This window comes from Rhineura floridana, chromosome 10 (assembly GCF_030035675.1).
Source record: "Rhineura floridana isolate rRhiFlo1 chromosome 10, rRhiFlo1.hap2, whole genome shotgun sequence".
Classification (NCBI taxonomy): Eukaryota; Metazoa; Chordata; class Lepidosauria; order Squamata; family Rhineuridae; genus Rhineura; species Rhineura floridana.
Window position 1 is genome coordinate 91,769,680 of NC_084489.1, and position 14,265 is coordinate 91,783,944.

Here is a 14,265-nt window from a genome sequence, read left to right on the forward strand (position 1 = left end):
GTCGGTAGAAAAATATCCTGCCAAGTTTTGTTCCCTTATCTATCAGTTTTACTGGAAGAGGGAAAAGTAAGCCTTGCACCCTACCCCTTTCAGACATGTTATACCATTAATTTCTTCTTTCCAAGGAATGCAGCCTCCAACAGCTTGGAATTCAAAATGGAGCTCCAGGCATCATCTAATCCAGCATCAGTCCCAGCTCTGGAAGTTGTGAGATTAGGAATGACACGCAGGGCCTCCATCTCTTGGTGGGTCTGTGAAGCTTGGCTCAGATTCTAATATGAAAAGTGCTGTTAAAGAGTTACAATAATGCTTAGCCATTTGTGGCCAATTTTCAGAAAAGAATTGAATAAGGTTGAGTTTAACATACAAACATCAGATGGAAGCTGAATTCTAGGCTTCTGTCTCCTGATGGCTCAGAGAGACTCCCAACATTATTTTAGTTTAGAAAAAAAATTCTTCTGGCTGAAATGCTTGATAGAACAGTCAGTGCAGCCTGTACGATATGGGCTGTGTAAGTGTGTTCTAGGAAGAGAAGAATGTGCAGGTTGTGCTCAGCAGACTGTGTCCTAAAGCCAAAGCTATGTCAGTGGCCCACATCAGTGACTATTTCTTACAAGGTGTCTGCTTCATTGTTCTAAGAGGGATGGGCCCGTGTGTGTGTGTGTGACCTTTAGGTAACAAGCAACTAACAATGCTTAACAATAGTAGTAGTAGTAGTTATAATTGTGAAAAGGCTCCCTACAGCCCTAAATTGGCTTGAGCCTGCCTGTGAGAGAAAAGACAATTGCTACAGGACATTTTCTATTACCTGAGGAAGTCAGGTGCTCTCACAATCATGTGCTGGAAATCTTCCAGGGACAGCTTGCCATCACTGTCCAAGTCGGCTTCCTCAATCACCTTGTTGCACACCAGACACACCTCCTCTGGGGTCAGCTCCTTGCGGGTCAGTTTGTTAATGGTCTTCTCCAGGTCAGATTTGCAGATGTAATCGTCGTTGTTAAAGTCTGTGGAAAAGACCGCTTGGAACCCTCAGCGTTGGCCCACGGAAGAGCATTATTTGATCTGCTCTACATTTCTCCCAGAGTGTCTCCTTTCTGCCTGAGTGGGACAGCAGTACCAGACCCATGGAATCTGGGAGTGGGTGGGGGGAGTGGTGGAGAGGCCTTATAGGTCCTGTGGGATGCCAGCATTGCTTTAAAGCGCCATTCCCCTCTGCAAATGTGCTTCCCACAGGGAGAGTCTTCTGCAGTGTTTGTCGTCATTACCACCACCATCTCTTCCCCAGAGAGAATTCAGCAGCAACATGAATGTCCTAGCTGGCAGCTGGCACACATACACACATAAAGTTTCCCAGCGGAGCATTTGATCTTCTGTGAGATTCCCACTGACTGCAGTCTAATCACTTATTGGGTCTCCTTTGTGCCTTTAATAGCTCATGACAGGTAGAAATAGAGGAGGTGGTGCAGTTTTTCCTAACACTGCATCCCTTTGTCTGGTCAAACTGCACCTACTGCCTTTTCTCCTGCCCTGCAGCTGTTACACAAAGCCTCTGTCATGAAAGGCTGCCAGCCTGGGCCATCACACTTTCCCAAGGGCCACCTTCTCCCTTCCCCATCGTTGGAGCACCTGACAGCAGTCAGCAAAGGGGATTGCAATCCATGGTGGTTCCAGCTCAGCAAGGGGCTCTGCGTCACAGTCCAGATGGAGTCCTTGGTGGCTCCACTGAGGACCATTTTGTGCTTCTGGTCTCATAAGGCTGCGAGAGCCTCATGGAGGCTCCTCTGCAAAAAGCTCACCCCCACCCACAAGGACCCGTACGTTGTGGGCACTCACCATAGATTTTGAAGGCGTAATAAGCCTTCAGATCACGAGGAGCCATTTCACTCATTACTGAGAACATATCCAAGAAGTCATCCAAGGTCATGTTGCCGTCACCAGCCTCAGAGAAGACCGTGGCTATGCGTTGCCGGAAAGGGTTGTCCTGAGGAAGTAGACGGGAGGGAGGTGAAGCAGCGCTGCCTCTCGTCAGTCCCAATTCAGGGCACCCCTCTTGCCCCTCCCCGTTGGCCCTGTGGTATAGCAAGTAACTTCATGGACAACAAACAGCTGAGGCCGATTAACCTCCCCCAATATTTCTCCCAGGAACTGAACTTTATGTGTGTGTTGGGGGGTTGAGAGGGTGAGAGCTTGGTTGGAAGAGGCCCTCAGCAGAGTGCCTGCAGCGGCCTCCCTCAAACATGGGGGGTGGCAGTGGCACTTACCTCCTGAGGACCCAGTGTGGGCATGCCCTGGTTCGCCTCCCCGTGCCACTCTTTGGGTTGAAAGGCTCTCCCGCACCCCCCAAGCTGCCAGCTTTTAAAAGAGCACAAACAAGTGGATGACCTCCACCCACACCGAGGATATCTTTTTAAGAGGAACAGCTCTCTTTTTCTTTGGAAGAAAAGGCTCTCAGTGGCTACTAGCCCCGATGGCTATGCTCCGCCTCCATAGTGGGAGGCAGCATGCTTCCAAATACCAGTTGCTGGAACTGCAGGAGGGGAGAGCTTTGCTCTTCTGCTCCGGTCCTGCTTGCAGGCTTTCCATGGGCCACGGGTTGGCCACTGTGAGAACAGGATGCTGGACTACATGGGCCTCTGTTGGCCTGATCCATCTGTCCATTGATGCCGATAGGTGACATCATCCCCAGGTGAGACCATGCACTTTGTATTATTATATATACTTCATAAAGTACATAGAGTTTACTAAATGCCATACACACTTTTTTTAAAAAAAGGACTTGTCCTCAGGCTTAAAGTGTAATAAACATGACACACAAAAGGAAAAAGGATGGGGAGGGAAAAGGAAAGAAGCAAACTCAGGTACCAGTTCTTAGCGTTACATAATAGTTCTTATAATGATTGAATCAAAACAGTCCAGTGAAGGGAAAAGCCAAAGGGCAGCTGGTCTGTCAGCTGGGCAGCTGTACTGTGGCCCAGTGCACCATCTCCCAGCCAGATGGAATGGAACCATAGTAAAAAAATGTAAAAAGTGGGAAAATGTTTCTATTTCATTAAATTTAACTTCAGTTTTAACTAGAGTTATCTATGTTATACATGTAAATGGCCGATTACCAAGAAAATCCAACACAGTCACATTTGACTTCAAAAGAGGAAACTTCCCCAAAATGAGGAGATTGATAAGGCAAAGTCAATGGTTAAATCACTCCAAAGTGTTTGGGAGTTGTTTAAAAACACAATATTAGAAGCTCAACTGGAGCGTACAGCACACATCAGGAAAGGTACCACCAGGGCCAAGAGGATGCTGGCATGGTTAACGAGCAGAGTCAAAGAAGCTATTAGAGGCAAGAAGGTTTCTCTCAAAAACTGGAAGTCTTGTCTGAATGAGGAGAATACAAAGGAACACAAACTCTGGCAAAAGAAATGCAAGAAGACCATAAGGGATGTTAAAAAAGAATTTGAGGAGCACATTGCTAAAGTCAAAAACCAACAACAAAATATTCTTTAAATATATTAAAGCAGTATTGGTTAAGATAAAATAACCAACATAAAGAAGAGCGAGCCTTGCTGAAGCAGAACCAGCATGGCTTCTGCAAGGGTATATCCTGTCTCAACAATCGTTCTTTAGGAGTCTTAACAAGCATATAAATGGAGGTGACCTGGTTGACATAGTGTACTTGGACTTTCAAAAAGCATCCAACAAGGTACCTCACCAAAGACTCCTGAATAAGCTTAGCCATCATGGAATAAAAGGAGAGGTCCTCTTGTGTCTCAGGAACTGGTTAAGCAGCAGGAAGCAGAGAGTGGGAATAAACGCACAGTTCTCCTGAAGGAGGGATGTAGAAAGTGGAGTCCCCCAGTATTGGGTCCTGTGCTTTTTAACTTGTTTATAAATGATCTAGAATTAGGGGTGAGCAGTGAGGTGGCCAAATTTGCTGATGATACTAACTTGTTCATGGTCGTTAAAACACAAAGGGACTGCAAAGAGCTCCAAACAGGCCTCTCCAAACTGAGTGAATGAGTGGTAAAATGTCAAATGCAATTTAATGTGAACAAGTGTAACGTGATGCGTGTTGGGGCAAAAATCTTAATTTCACATATACGCTTACGGGGTCTGAACTGGCGGTGACTAACCAGGCACGAGACCTTGGGGTCATAGTGTGCGGCAGCTGTGAAAAAGGCAAATTCCATGCTAGAGGTCATTAGGAAAGGGATTGAAAGTAAAACTGCCGATATCATAAAGTCATTATATAATATTATGGTGCTATTTGGAATACTGTGTACAGTTCTGGTTGCCTCAGCTCAAAAAGGATATTGTGGAGTTGGAAAAGGTTAAAAAAAGGGCAACCAAAGTGATCAAGGGGATGGAGTGACTCCTCTATGAGGAAGAGTTGCAGCATTTGGGGCTCTTTAGAAAAAAGGCAAGTAAGAAGTGACATGATACATGTGTATAAAATTACGCATGGCATGGAGAGAGTTGATAGAGAAAAGTTTTTCTCTCTTTCTCACAACACTAGAACTTGTGGACATCCAATGAAGCTGAATGCTGGAACATTCAGGATAAATAAAAGAAAGTACGTCTTCACACTATGCATAATTAAGCTATGGAACTCGCTCACAGAGGAGGCAGTGATCGCCAGCAATGTGGACAGCTTTAGAAGAGAATTAGACAAATTCATGGAGGACAATAGTATCAAAAGCTACTAGCCACAATGGCTATGCTCTGCCTCCACAGTCGGAGGTGGTATGTTTCTGAATACCAATTGATGCAAACCACAGGAGAGAGAAGAGTGCTCTTGCACTTGGATCCTGCATGCGGGGTTCCCATCTGACTGGTCATTGTGAGAACAGGATGCTGGATTAGATGGGCCAATGGCTTGATCCAGCAGACTGAATTCACTTTCAGTCACCTCTTGTGCATCCAGTAATACCAATCTTTCAGTTGCTGTTCATTTGCGTAATCAGACAGAAGGTGATTTCTTTCACAACATTAAAATTCTATTCAAGAATGAGGAAGAACATGAAGAGTAGTTGGGTTTGGAAATAGTGAAGGATCAATTCCTACTTGATGCATTCCATGAAACAGAGCACCAAGAACAGATCAAAATGAAGAAAAAGATAAACTAGAAAAGACCAATGCTGCTTCTGAGAAGTTGATCTGTGGAGAAAGTGGAAATGGACTGCCTTCAAGTCAATTCTGACGTATAGCGACACTGTGAATAGGTTTTTCATGGTAAGGGGTATTCAGAGGGCGTTTACCATTGCCTTCCTCTGAGGCTGAGAAGCAGTGACTGGCCCAACCTAGTGAGCTTCATGGCTGTGTAGGGATTCAAACCCTGGTCTCCCAGGCAGTAGTCCAACACCTTAACCACTACACCACAATGTGCTTGCATTTAGGGAATTCCCTGTTCCTCCTCCCTCTGGGGTTAAGACAGCCACCCTGGTGAAATATTTTTCTTCTTGGCTGGGTAAACATGTACAAGGGGGCTATTTTCTATCTGGCCATAAAAGTAACTCTGGATTTAACCCACTTAGGGCTTGTAAGTATGGCTCAGTATTTGTTGTGCTATGTCTGGGCCTGGTGCCAAGGGGCCATTTTCAAATCCCCTTGTGCAAGGCAGAACCAGACTCCCACCCCCACCCACCTATTAATTAACCTGGACAACAGAAACACTGCAGAAAGGTCCCTGGAGAGGAGCAAATGTCAAGCACTCTGTGATTCAAGTAAGCAAGGGTGGGATGCCCCTAGCAGGAGACATTTGACTTCAGTCCCAATTTGAGTGAAATGTGCCACTTTCTTCACACTCTGCTGCCCTTTCAGAAGAGGCATTATTCACAATGCATTATTCACAATGGGAGGCTGTGGGCCCTGCCTTGTGTCCCCCACAGCAGGCCCACTGGCCAGTACCTTCAACTCCGGCATGCTGCCAATGAGTTCATAGGGGAGCTTCACGTTGGGTTTGTTTGTGTAATCAGGCGGGACCAGCTGAGGGGCCAGGTCACGGTACCTGTCAAACAACCTGCAAGCAAGCAAAGGAATGGTGTCTTTCTCACCTGTCTGATCCAGGACCAGGGCTTAGGAGGCTTCCCTCTGGCCTTGGCTGCTCTTGGGCTGGCAACAAACATCACTGAGTGAAATGCAGGGCATGTGACCCAAGGAGCTGATGGTCACGGCCCAGATACCAAGACAGCGCCAGCCTCCAGGTGTCCCACCAAGTTGGGCAGCAGAAAGAGAGCTCTTGCTGAGCAATTCTGCAGTGCCCTTGTCCCCTGCTTTTAGTAACAGCCAAATGTAAATGGTTTTTCTTTTCTTTTCTGAAGGCAAGGAGAGTTCAGCAATATATAAGGAGAGTTCCTCTCAACAGTGCAGCTCCTGTTTAGAGGAAGCAGGTAGGAAGTGTCCTGTCCCCCCCCCCAAAAAAAAAAACTGCTGAAAAGAAATCAAGGCTATAAGAAAATCTCATAATGTTAGGAGAACTCAGGATGCAGGGAGAACAGAATAGATGTAATGGCTACCCCACAGGGTACCTTAAATGCTATTATAGTATGTGTATGAGTGAAGAGGTGTGTGCGTGTGTGGGGAGACACAGGATGTTGGGGTTGTTTTTGGAGGATCATGTGTGTGTGTTTTGTTGCCAATTCCAGACACTTTCATTTAGGATTCCATCCATTCACAACAGTAAATGTCTCTGCAACCCTGTGCGCATTTACTTGGGTCCAAGTACCAAATTCCTTTGGATGCAGTAGGACTTATTTCTGAGTAAACATGCATTGGATCAGGCTGCCTCAGCATCTTTCTGCTCTGCCAGTTTTAAAGTGTATGTAATGGCATCTGCTTGTGCTTTTAAGCTTTTGTCTAAATTTGCTGTTTAGTTTTGCTTTTATTGTTGGGCTTCTTAGTAAGTTGTTTTATCGCTTTTATTTTGTTGGTAGCTGCCTAGAGACACATATGAAAGGGGGAATATAAATCCTAAAGTAACAGCACACTCCTACGCATGCTTCCTCAGACATGCACACCATTAAACTCAATGTGACTTACTCCCAAGTATGCCCATAGAGGGACCGGAGCCTAGATAGCTGTGTAACTAAAAGCAGTGGTGGTGGTGGGGATTTTAGACTGGAAACAGCAGGCTGAAAAGTGGGGCAGGGGAATGAGGGGGTGGGTCTTCTTTGCCTCCTCTTTTGCTTTTGTTTACATCTGTTGTTCTTGCAGTGGGCTGATACAGCTGTCATCAGTGAAAGTGGTAGAGGACAAAGAGGCCATGTTTTCAAAAGGACTCCCTATCAATAACAAATGCCTTATTCATGATACAATTATGGTCTTGGCTTCCTTTCCAGACATGAAAACATACCCATGCTTAGGTTTCATGAATGCACCCTTTGGCTCTATTTGTGTTCCTTGCTGCACATCATACAACAGATTGCTGAGGGAGGAGACAAATTTCTCCTGGACTGGACCCTTACCTTGTCCTGCTCTAAACCCCCTCAGCTCATGGGCCTTGGGTCATGGGTCTCCCTTAGTGGGTTAGGGTGTTCATTTATTCATTACACTTACATTCCACTTCCCCCCCCAAGCGGCTCAAGACAGTGTTTCACTTGGATTCCTGAACTGAGCAGGGGGGGTTGGACTTGATGACCTTATATTTATTTATTTATTTATTAGATTTATTAGTCACCCATCTGGCTGGTTGTCCAGCCGCTCTGGGCGATGTACAGAATAAAAACATACAAATACATTAAAACATTAAAATCTCAACAATATAAAAAACCTAACCCACCCCAAAAGCCTGTCTGAAGAGGACCCTTCCGACTCTGTTATTCTATGATTCTCCCATTTTATCTTTGTAACAAGTCTGTGAGGGAAATTAGGTTGAGAGAGAGACTGACTGGTAACTCAGAGAGCTTCATAGTTAACTTGGAATTTGAACAGAGTTCTCCCATGGGACTAGTCCAGAACTTTAACCTCTGCACTACATTATCTCCTAATCTCTGCAGAGCCTGAGTTGGGAGACAGCGGGAGGTCCAGAGGGCCACAGGAGCCAAATGGTTTTGAGTTTATTTGAAAGCATTTTGAATATGTGTTCAGTTCCTTTTTCCTTTTTTTGGAAAGCTGAAAGTTCAAGAAGAAATAAACATGTTAAGAAAGAAAATATGAATCATGAGGAAGCTCTGTAGTACATTTTTGAGTCTCACACATTGGTTTGCCCGACAACTCACCTTTACATTTTGGGTGAGAGTCTAAAACAACCATTTGGTAACCACTGATTTAGGGTGCTCTACTGCAGCATTCTTATTCTGCCACTGTTAATCTCCCTTAGCTCAGTGGGGAAAATGGAGTTTCTAGAATGCCAGCCTGAAGACCAAGTGTGGCTACTAGATGCATTTTATCAAATATGTGCCAGATACCTGTAAAAGCCTGAGTCCCACGGTCCATTTCCCTCTGCTTCTGTTGTCATAATAGTTTTAAAAAGATAATCCTGATATAAAAATTTGGATTGACATATAATCTTACCTTAAAATTTCTTTCCTTGTGAAAAATGTTGCATCCTGAAACACAAAAGAAATATGAATTCAGGCACTGAAAATGTAGAAGCCCCCCCCCCTACACATACAGAAATACCATACACCGGTGTAATTTCTAATAATCTCAGAATGCTTCACGCCTCTCCTGCCCCCCACCCAACCCTAGCACTGTTAACCATAAAGGCTTATAATGAGCATTCATGAAACCTAGGTATGGTTATGTTGAATCTAAGAAAGGCAGGTTGTTACTGCTGCTCTGACCCCAGCTGCTGGGCTGAATGCATTGTTACCCTCTCCGCGGAGCTGTTTTCACACATGGCATTTGCATTAGTTTTACATTTCCTGCCCGCCATGGCTCGTATAAATATCTGATTTTAAAAATAGCCTCTCTTCCACTTTCCATTCTGCATTAGGAAAGGTCTGAGGGGTGCACAAGTAACACAGATGGATAAAACTCAAGCCATGTTCCCAGGTTGCTCCTACCTGATACGCATCCAGCTGTTCCGGAGTGAAGATAGTCTGCTTGTTACCCATTTCTGAGCCCTGGCCCTCCTTGTCCCATGGCTTCTGCCCCTGAGGCCCCCTTTCTAGGAAGGCTGAATGTTGAGATGATGAAAAGCTCCAACAATGGGGCTGTCTGGGACTGGAGAGGCTCAGATGTCGTCTGTTTGCTCTGCTCCATGGATCTCTGGATCATAATAGAGGCATTTCATCAAATCTTTAGTCCAGAGGCAGCAGAAGGTGCATGTCCAGCATCACTCACATGCTGCCTCGGTGTGCTCAGATTACACCACTGAGGCTAAGGCCAGCTTCTCGCTCGGGGGGGGGCAAGCGAAGGGGCTGTGTATGGAGGAGCTTCCACTCTGCCAAACAACACTGTCTGGCTGCCTCCCACTGCCAGAATGTGTCCCTGCTTCACCCTCAGCATCTCCCCAAGTGGACTAAAAGAAAAGTGGTTCTGAGCAGACCTGCAGTGTCTCGCCCAATGAAATAATGTACAACCCCCAAGATCTCTCTCTCTCTCTCTCTCACACACACACACACAATGCCCATTTTGCTGTGCATTTGCAGCCTGCAACCAAACATCTTGTTCTTTGAAATGGGGAGGTGACCTGCCACTCGTTTTATCCCAGGCCTTGTTGATGTCAAAGTCTCTGAAAATGTGAACATGCTTGCATTGCAAGATGATTGTGGCCACGATGATCATGGCTAGGGCTTGCTTTATGGTTATAGTTCTAGCTGAGATGACCAGTGCTACTTCTCCAACTTTGTGGGATCACTTTCAGTTTATAAGACCTGATGATGGGTGCTTGCAGGGATCTACCTGAGTATGTGCCCTCTCAATCCCTGCCCATCATAGCTGGTGAATAAGCAGGGGAATGTTGATCGGGTGGGTCCAGAGAGTGGTGAATGCTTCCTACATGAGGGGTGGTACCTGCTGCCTTAAAGGAGGTGGTAGTGCTACCACTACTGAAAAAGCCAGCCCTGCACCCAATGGATTGTAACAACTATTGCCCCGTCACAAATACTTCCTTTCTGGGGAAGCTGACTGAGAGGGTTGTGGTGGAACAACTTCAGACATTCCTGGATGGATGAAATTGATTATATGGACCCCTGCCAGTCTGGGTTCAGGCTTGGGTTTGGGACCGAATCAGCCTTGGTTGGCCTGACGTTTGACCTTTATAGAAAGGGGGAGTGCAACCTGGTCCTTCTGCTTGATCTCTCAGCAGCTTTTAATACCATTTATTTATTTATTTATTAAAGTATTTATACACTGCGCTCTTGCAAAACATCAGGGTGGCATGCAGCACATTTAAAAGCAATACAAACCAATCATTAAAATGACTGGCTACTCAAAAAAAGCATTTTAAACAGCTGCACAAGCCTGTCAGCACAAAAAAAATATTCAAGAGATGCCTGAAAGTCAAAGACGAGGATGAGACTGTTAGGATGGAAGTCAGGGAGACCACCATCAGGCGGAGGCTGAGCCAACTTGTTTTGTCTCCCTCCTCCTCTTCCTCCCAGCTGGTTTCTAAAAGGGCAACACAGAGTAAGGAGGAGGAGGTGACAGGCAGGGCCACCCCCCTATGGACTGGTTGGCAGGTGGGGGCAGACTGAAGTTGATGGGGCTGTGTGCCCCCTTTGTTCTAATGAACCAGCCTCCAGTGCTCCTGCACATCATGCAGGGCTTCCCCAGATTCACAGGACAGGCGGAATGCTCTCCGCAATTGGCTTGAGAGGGGCTCTGGCAAGCCATTTTACGGATCCTGACATTTGCTGCTGCAACCTCCGGTGTGCTTCTGTTGGGGGTATATTTGACTGGCCATCAAAGCTGCCATCAGAGCAGTCAGAAAGCGTTGGGGAAGGGCCGGTGCTCAGTGGCAGGAGGTGCAGCACATTATATGCAGAAGATCCCCAGGTTCAATGTTCAGTGGCACCTCCTGGCTGGCCAAAGACTCCTTGCCTGAAGCTCTGTAGGCAATTCTGAGCTCGATGCACCCAGGGTCTGATGCAGTATAAGGCAGCTTCCTAGTATGGCAATTACTTCCACTATTGTATTTGCAGTGGCTCAAATGGTTTTTAAAAAGGACAATCCCAGCTTCTGTCCCACCTGCGGAGATGTGGAGTTGGGAGGTTCCCACTGTTGGGTAAACTGGTGGATTATTTTTATCACCAAAATAGTCTGCCAGGAAATCAGTGAATCGCAGCCTCCCCACCGCCACAGCTGCACTCAACTTCCTGAGCCCCTGGCCTGGTCTGCACTGCAGGGCTCTTGCAAGCTGCTCTTTTTCTTAGACAGTCTCTCTCGACCCCGCAATATGATGTCTTCCTTCGGCACTGGTTCTAGCTGGGCAATTTTTAAATAAATGCTTAAAAACAATCACGGCCCTTGTCCCACGAAATCAGATTCGAGGGAGTCATATGAGCTGCTGCTGTTGCTGCCTCCGCCACCCACTCCTGGCTGCGGTGAGACTGCCTTCTCCTTATGGGAACTCTCCCCGTTCCGCTCCCGCCCGGCGGGAGACCAAGCAAGAATGTGTCGAAATGAACCAGGAAGTCTTGCGTTGTCTCTCTACATGGTCGCACCTCTATGGCGGCTCTCTGTAGGGGAAGGCGGCGCTGTGCTTACGTCACGCAGATCAGCCCCGCCCCAGCCGCCACCGCCGGGAGCCGGGAGAGGAGGCGCTGAGGGGCCAGTGGGCGGCGCAGTCGAGCGGCTCGTGTGACGATTCCCCGGGCAGGAGCTACAGGGGTGTCTAGCGCTGAGCCAGGCGTTAACCCTAGTCCCCTATCATTCACCGGCGTGCTCTGACTTGCCCGCTGTAGAGCAGCTGCGCGGTTTGACTGGGATCACAAGCTTAAGCTGGGCGCCGGTGTTATCTTCCCAGCAACTGCGTGACGGCAGCTCCTCCAGGGGACCCATGACCACATCCTGCATCATTTTTATTTTATTTTACTTAGCTTTAGGAGTTAGCATACTTACTACTGGCGATCACTTGTGGCCGAGTAAGATTGTCTTCCAATGTAAGGTGCTTGGAAGACGCCTGTGCATGGATTTGTTTTATGTGGGGAGATCGGCGCAGGACGATCAACACACAATCTTGACCCTAACCCTAACCGATTGGAAGTCTATTATCTGCTGCAGCTTTCATCCGCCAACGTACACATTGTTATCCTCCGCCTGTTCTGCCATTGAGTTCTTTCTTGGATCGTTCTTTGTCTGGTTCCTCTCCCTTGACCTTACCGCCATGGGTGACCCTGCTGGGATCATTGGAACACGCAAGTCCACTCACCAGTACAAGGTGACGATCCAACGAGGGGCATAGCATACTAGACTGGAGTATGAGATTCCTGCACTGAGCAGGGGGTTGGAGTCCATGGCCTTACAGGGTCCTTCCAACTACTACGGTAATACCTCAGTTAACAAAGTAGGTGTGTTCCTGTACATTTCTACTTTAACATAAACTTTGGTACCAGAGGTAGGAATAACATGGAAAGAATAGGGATAGTTTCCTGCACTCACTCATAGATGGTGGCCTCCACCATCTGCCCCAGCTTCAACAGGGGCTTAAAGGGTGCCTACCAAGCACCTTCCCTCTCTCCTCCACCTCCTCTGAAACATATTGGGTCCTTCCCTCCCCAGCCCTGGGAGAAAACAAAAGTTCTCTTTAATGCAAAGCAAACACACAGTCTTGTCAGTTTCACCCTAGCAAAGTCAAGGCACAGGCTTATCAGTTTATTGATAGCAAAGCAGACACAAACTAGTCAGTTTCATCTTAAAGGAAAGGCACAGGATTGAAAATTTATCCATAGCAAAGCAAATCTGGTCAGTTTCACCTTCAAAAAAGCCTTTATTAAAAGGAGCTTCCTTTCTGGAGGATTTGTTAACTGAGTTATTACTATATTTCATGATTCTATGTGGATTTAGTCACAAACTCACTTGGTAGCCCTGAAGCAAACCACCCTCTCTTGGCCTTGTCTGCGCAGCTCCCCCCCCCCCCCCGCCGCAATATGTTATTAGCCCACATTTACAGGACTGTTGTGTGGTCTAGCAATATAATGCACATAAAGTATTGTAAGTGTGCTTATTAATTCATACACCGCTGTTTAGCCAAAAAGGCTCCCAGAGCAGCTTAGATGCATTTTATGAGTGCTGTACACAAATCATCACATGGAAAGAGGCACATTGAACTAAGAAGAACAAAAACCAACAACAAAAAATTCTATAAATACATTCAAAGCAGGAGACCATCTAGTGAGGCGATTGGACCCTTGGATGATAAGGGAGTCAAAGGTGTACTAAAGAACGATAAGGAGATTGCAGAGAAGCTAAATGAATTCTTTGCATCTGTCTTCACAGTGGAAGATATAGGGCAGATCCCTGAACCTGAACTAATTTGCAGGAAGGGATTCTGAGGAACTAAGACAAATAGTGGTAACGAGAGAGGAAGTTCTAAGCTTAATGGACAATATAAAAACTGACAAATCACCGGGCCCGGATGGCATCCACCCGAGAGTTCTCAAAGAACTCAAAGGTGAAATTGCTGATCTGCTAACTAAAATATGTAACTTGTCCCTCGGGTCCTCCTCCATGCCTGAGGACTGGAAAGTGGCAAATGTAACGCCAATCTTCAAAAAGGGATCCAGAGGGGATCCCGGAAATTACAGGCCAGTTAGCTTAACTTCTGTCCCTGGAAAACTGGTAGAAAGTATTATTAAAGCTAGATTAACTAAGCACATAGAAGAACAAGCCTTGCTGAAGCAGAGCCAGCATGGCTTCTGCAAGGGAAAGTCCTGTCTCAGTAACCTACTAGAATTCTTTGAGAGTGTCAACAAGCATATAGATAGAGGTGATCCAGTGGACATAGTGTACTTAGACTTTCAAAAAGTGTTTGACAAGGTACCTCACCAAAGACTTCTGAGGAAGCTTAGCAGTCATGGAATAAGAGGAGAGGTCCTCTTGTGGATAAGGAATTGGTTAAGAAGCAGAAAGCAGAGAGTAGGAATCAACGGACAGTTCTCCCAATGGAGAGCTGTAGAAAGTGGAGTCCCTCAAGCATCGGTATTGGGACCTGTACTTTTCAACTTGTTCATTAATGACCTAGAATTAGGAGTGAGCAGTGAAGTGGCCAAGTTTGCTGACGACACTAAATTGTTCAGGGTTGTTAAAACAAAAAGCGATTGCGAAGAGCTCCAAAAAGACCTCTCCAAACAAGTGTAAAATTATGCATATTGGAGCCAAAAA

At 46.3% G+C, this 14,265-nt stretch overlaps 1 protein-coding gene across 2 annotated transcripts; it reads right to left on the minus strand.

The window, feature by feature from the left end:
* Nucleotides 1–265: 265 nt before the first annotated feature.
* On the minus strand, nucleotides 266–9,192 carry CIB3 (calcium and integrin binding family member 3). 2 transcript variants are annotated; one of them, XM_061586699.1, is made up of 6 exons: nucleotides 9,003–9,192; nucleotides 8,509–8,543; nucleotides 5,905–6,016; nucleotides 1,834–1,981; nucleotides 809–1,004; nucleotides 266–287 (listed from the first exon to the last, which is right to left on the minus strand). In XM_061586699.1, the coding sequence occupies exons 1-6, from the start codon at nucleotides 9,051–9,053 to the stop codon at nucleotides 266–268; spliced, it is 564 nt and encodes a 187-aa protein (XP_061442683.1). In that variant the 5' UTR covers nucleotides 9,054–9,192. The 2 variants fall into 2 exon arrangements, with proteins under 2 accessions (XP_061442683.1, XP_061442685.1); XM_061586701.1 differs by lacking the exons at nucleotides 5,905–6,016; nucleotides 8,509–8,543 and having other exon boundaries at nucleotides 9,003–9,053.
* Between the last annotated feature and the right edge of the window lie 5,073 nt (nucleotides 9,193–14,265).

Excerpts from the sequence above, each read along its gene's own strand:
- CIB3 (XM_061586699.1), bottom strand. The coding sequence starts at position 9,053 with ATGGGTAACAAGCAGACTATCTTCACTCCGGAACAGCTGGATGCGTAT. Across the intron at positions 8,544-9,002 it reads AACAGCTGGATGCGTATCAG|GATGCAACATTTTTCACAAG; the intron begins GTAGGAGCAACC and ends TTTGTGTTTCAG. Across the intron at positions 288-808 it reads AGAGCACCTGACTTCCTCAG|CACTTTTCATATTAGAATCT; the intron begins GTAATAGAAAAT and ends ACTCTTTAACAG.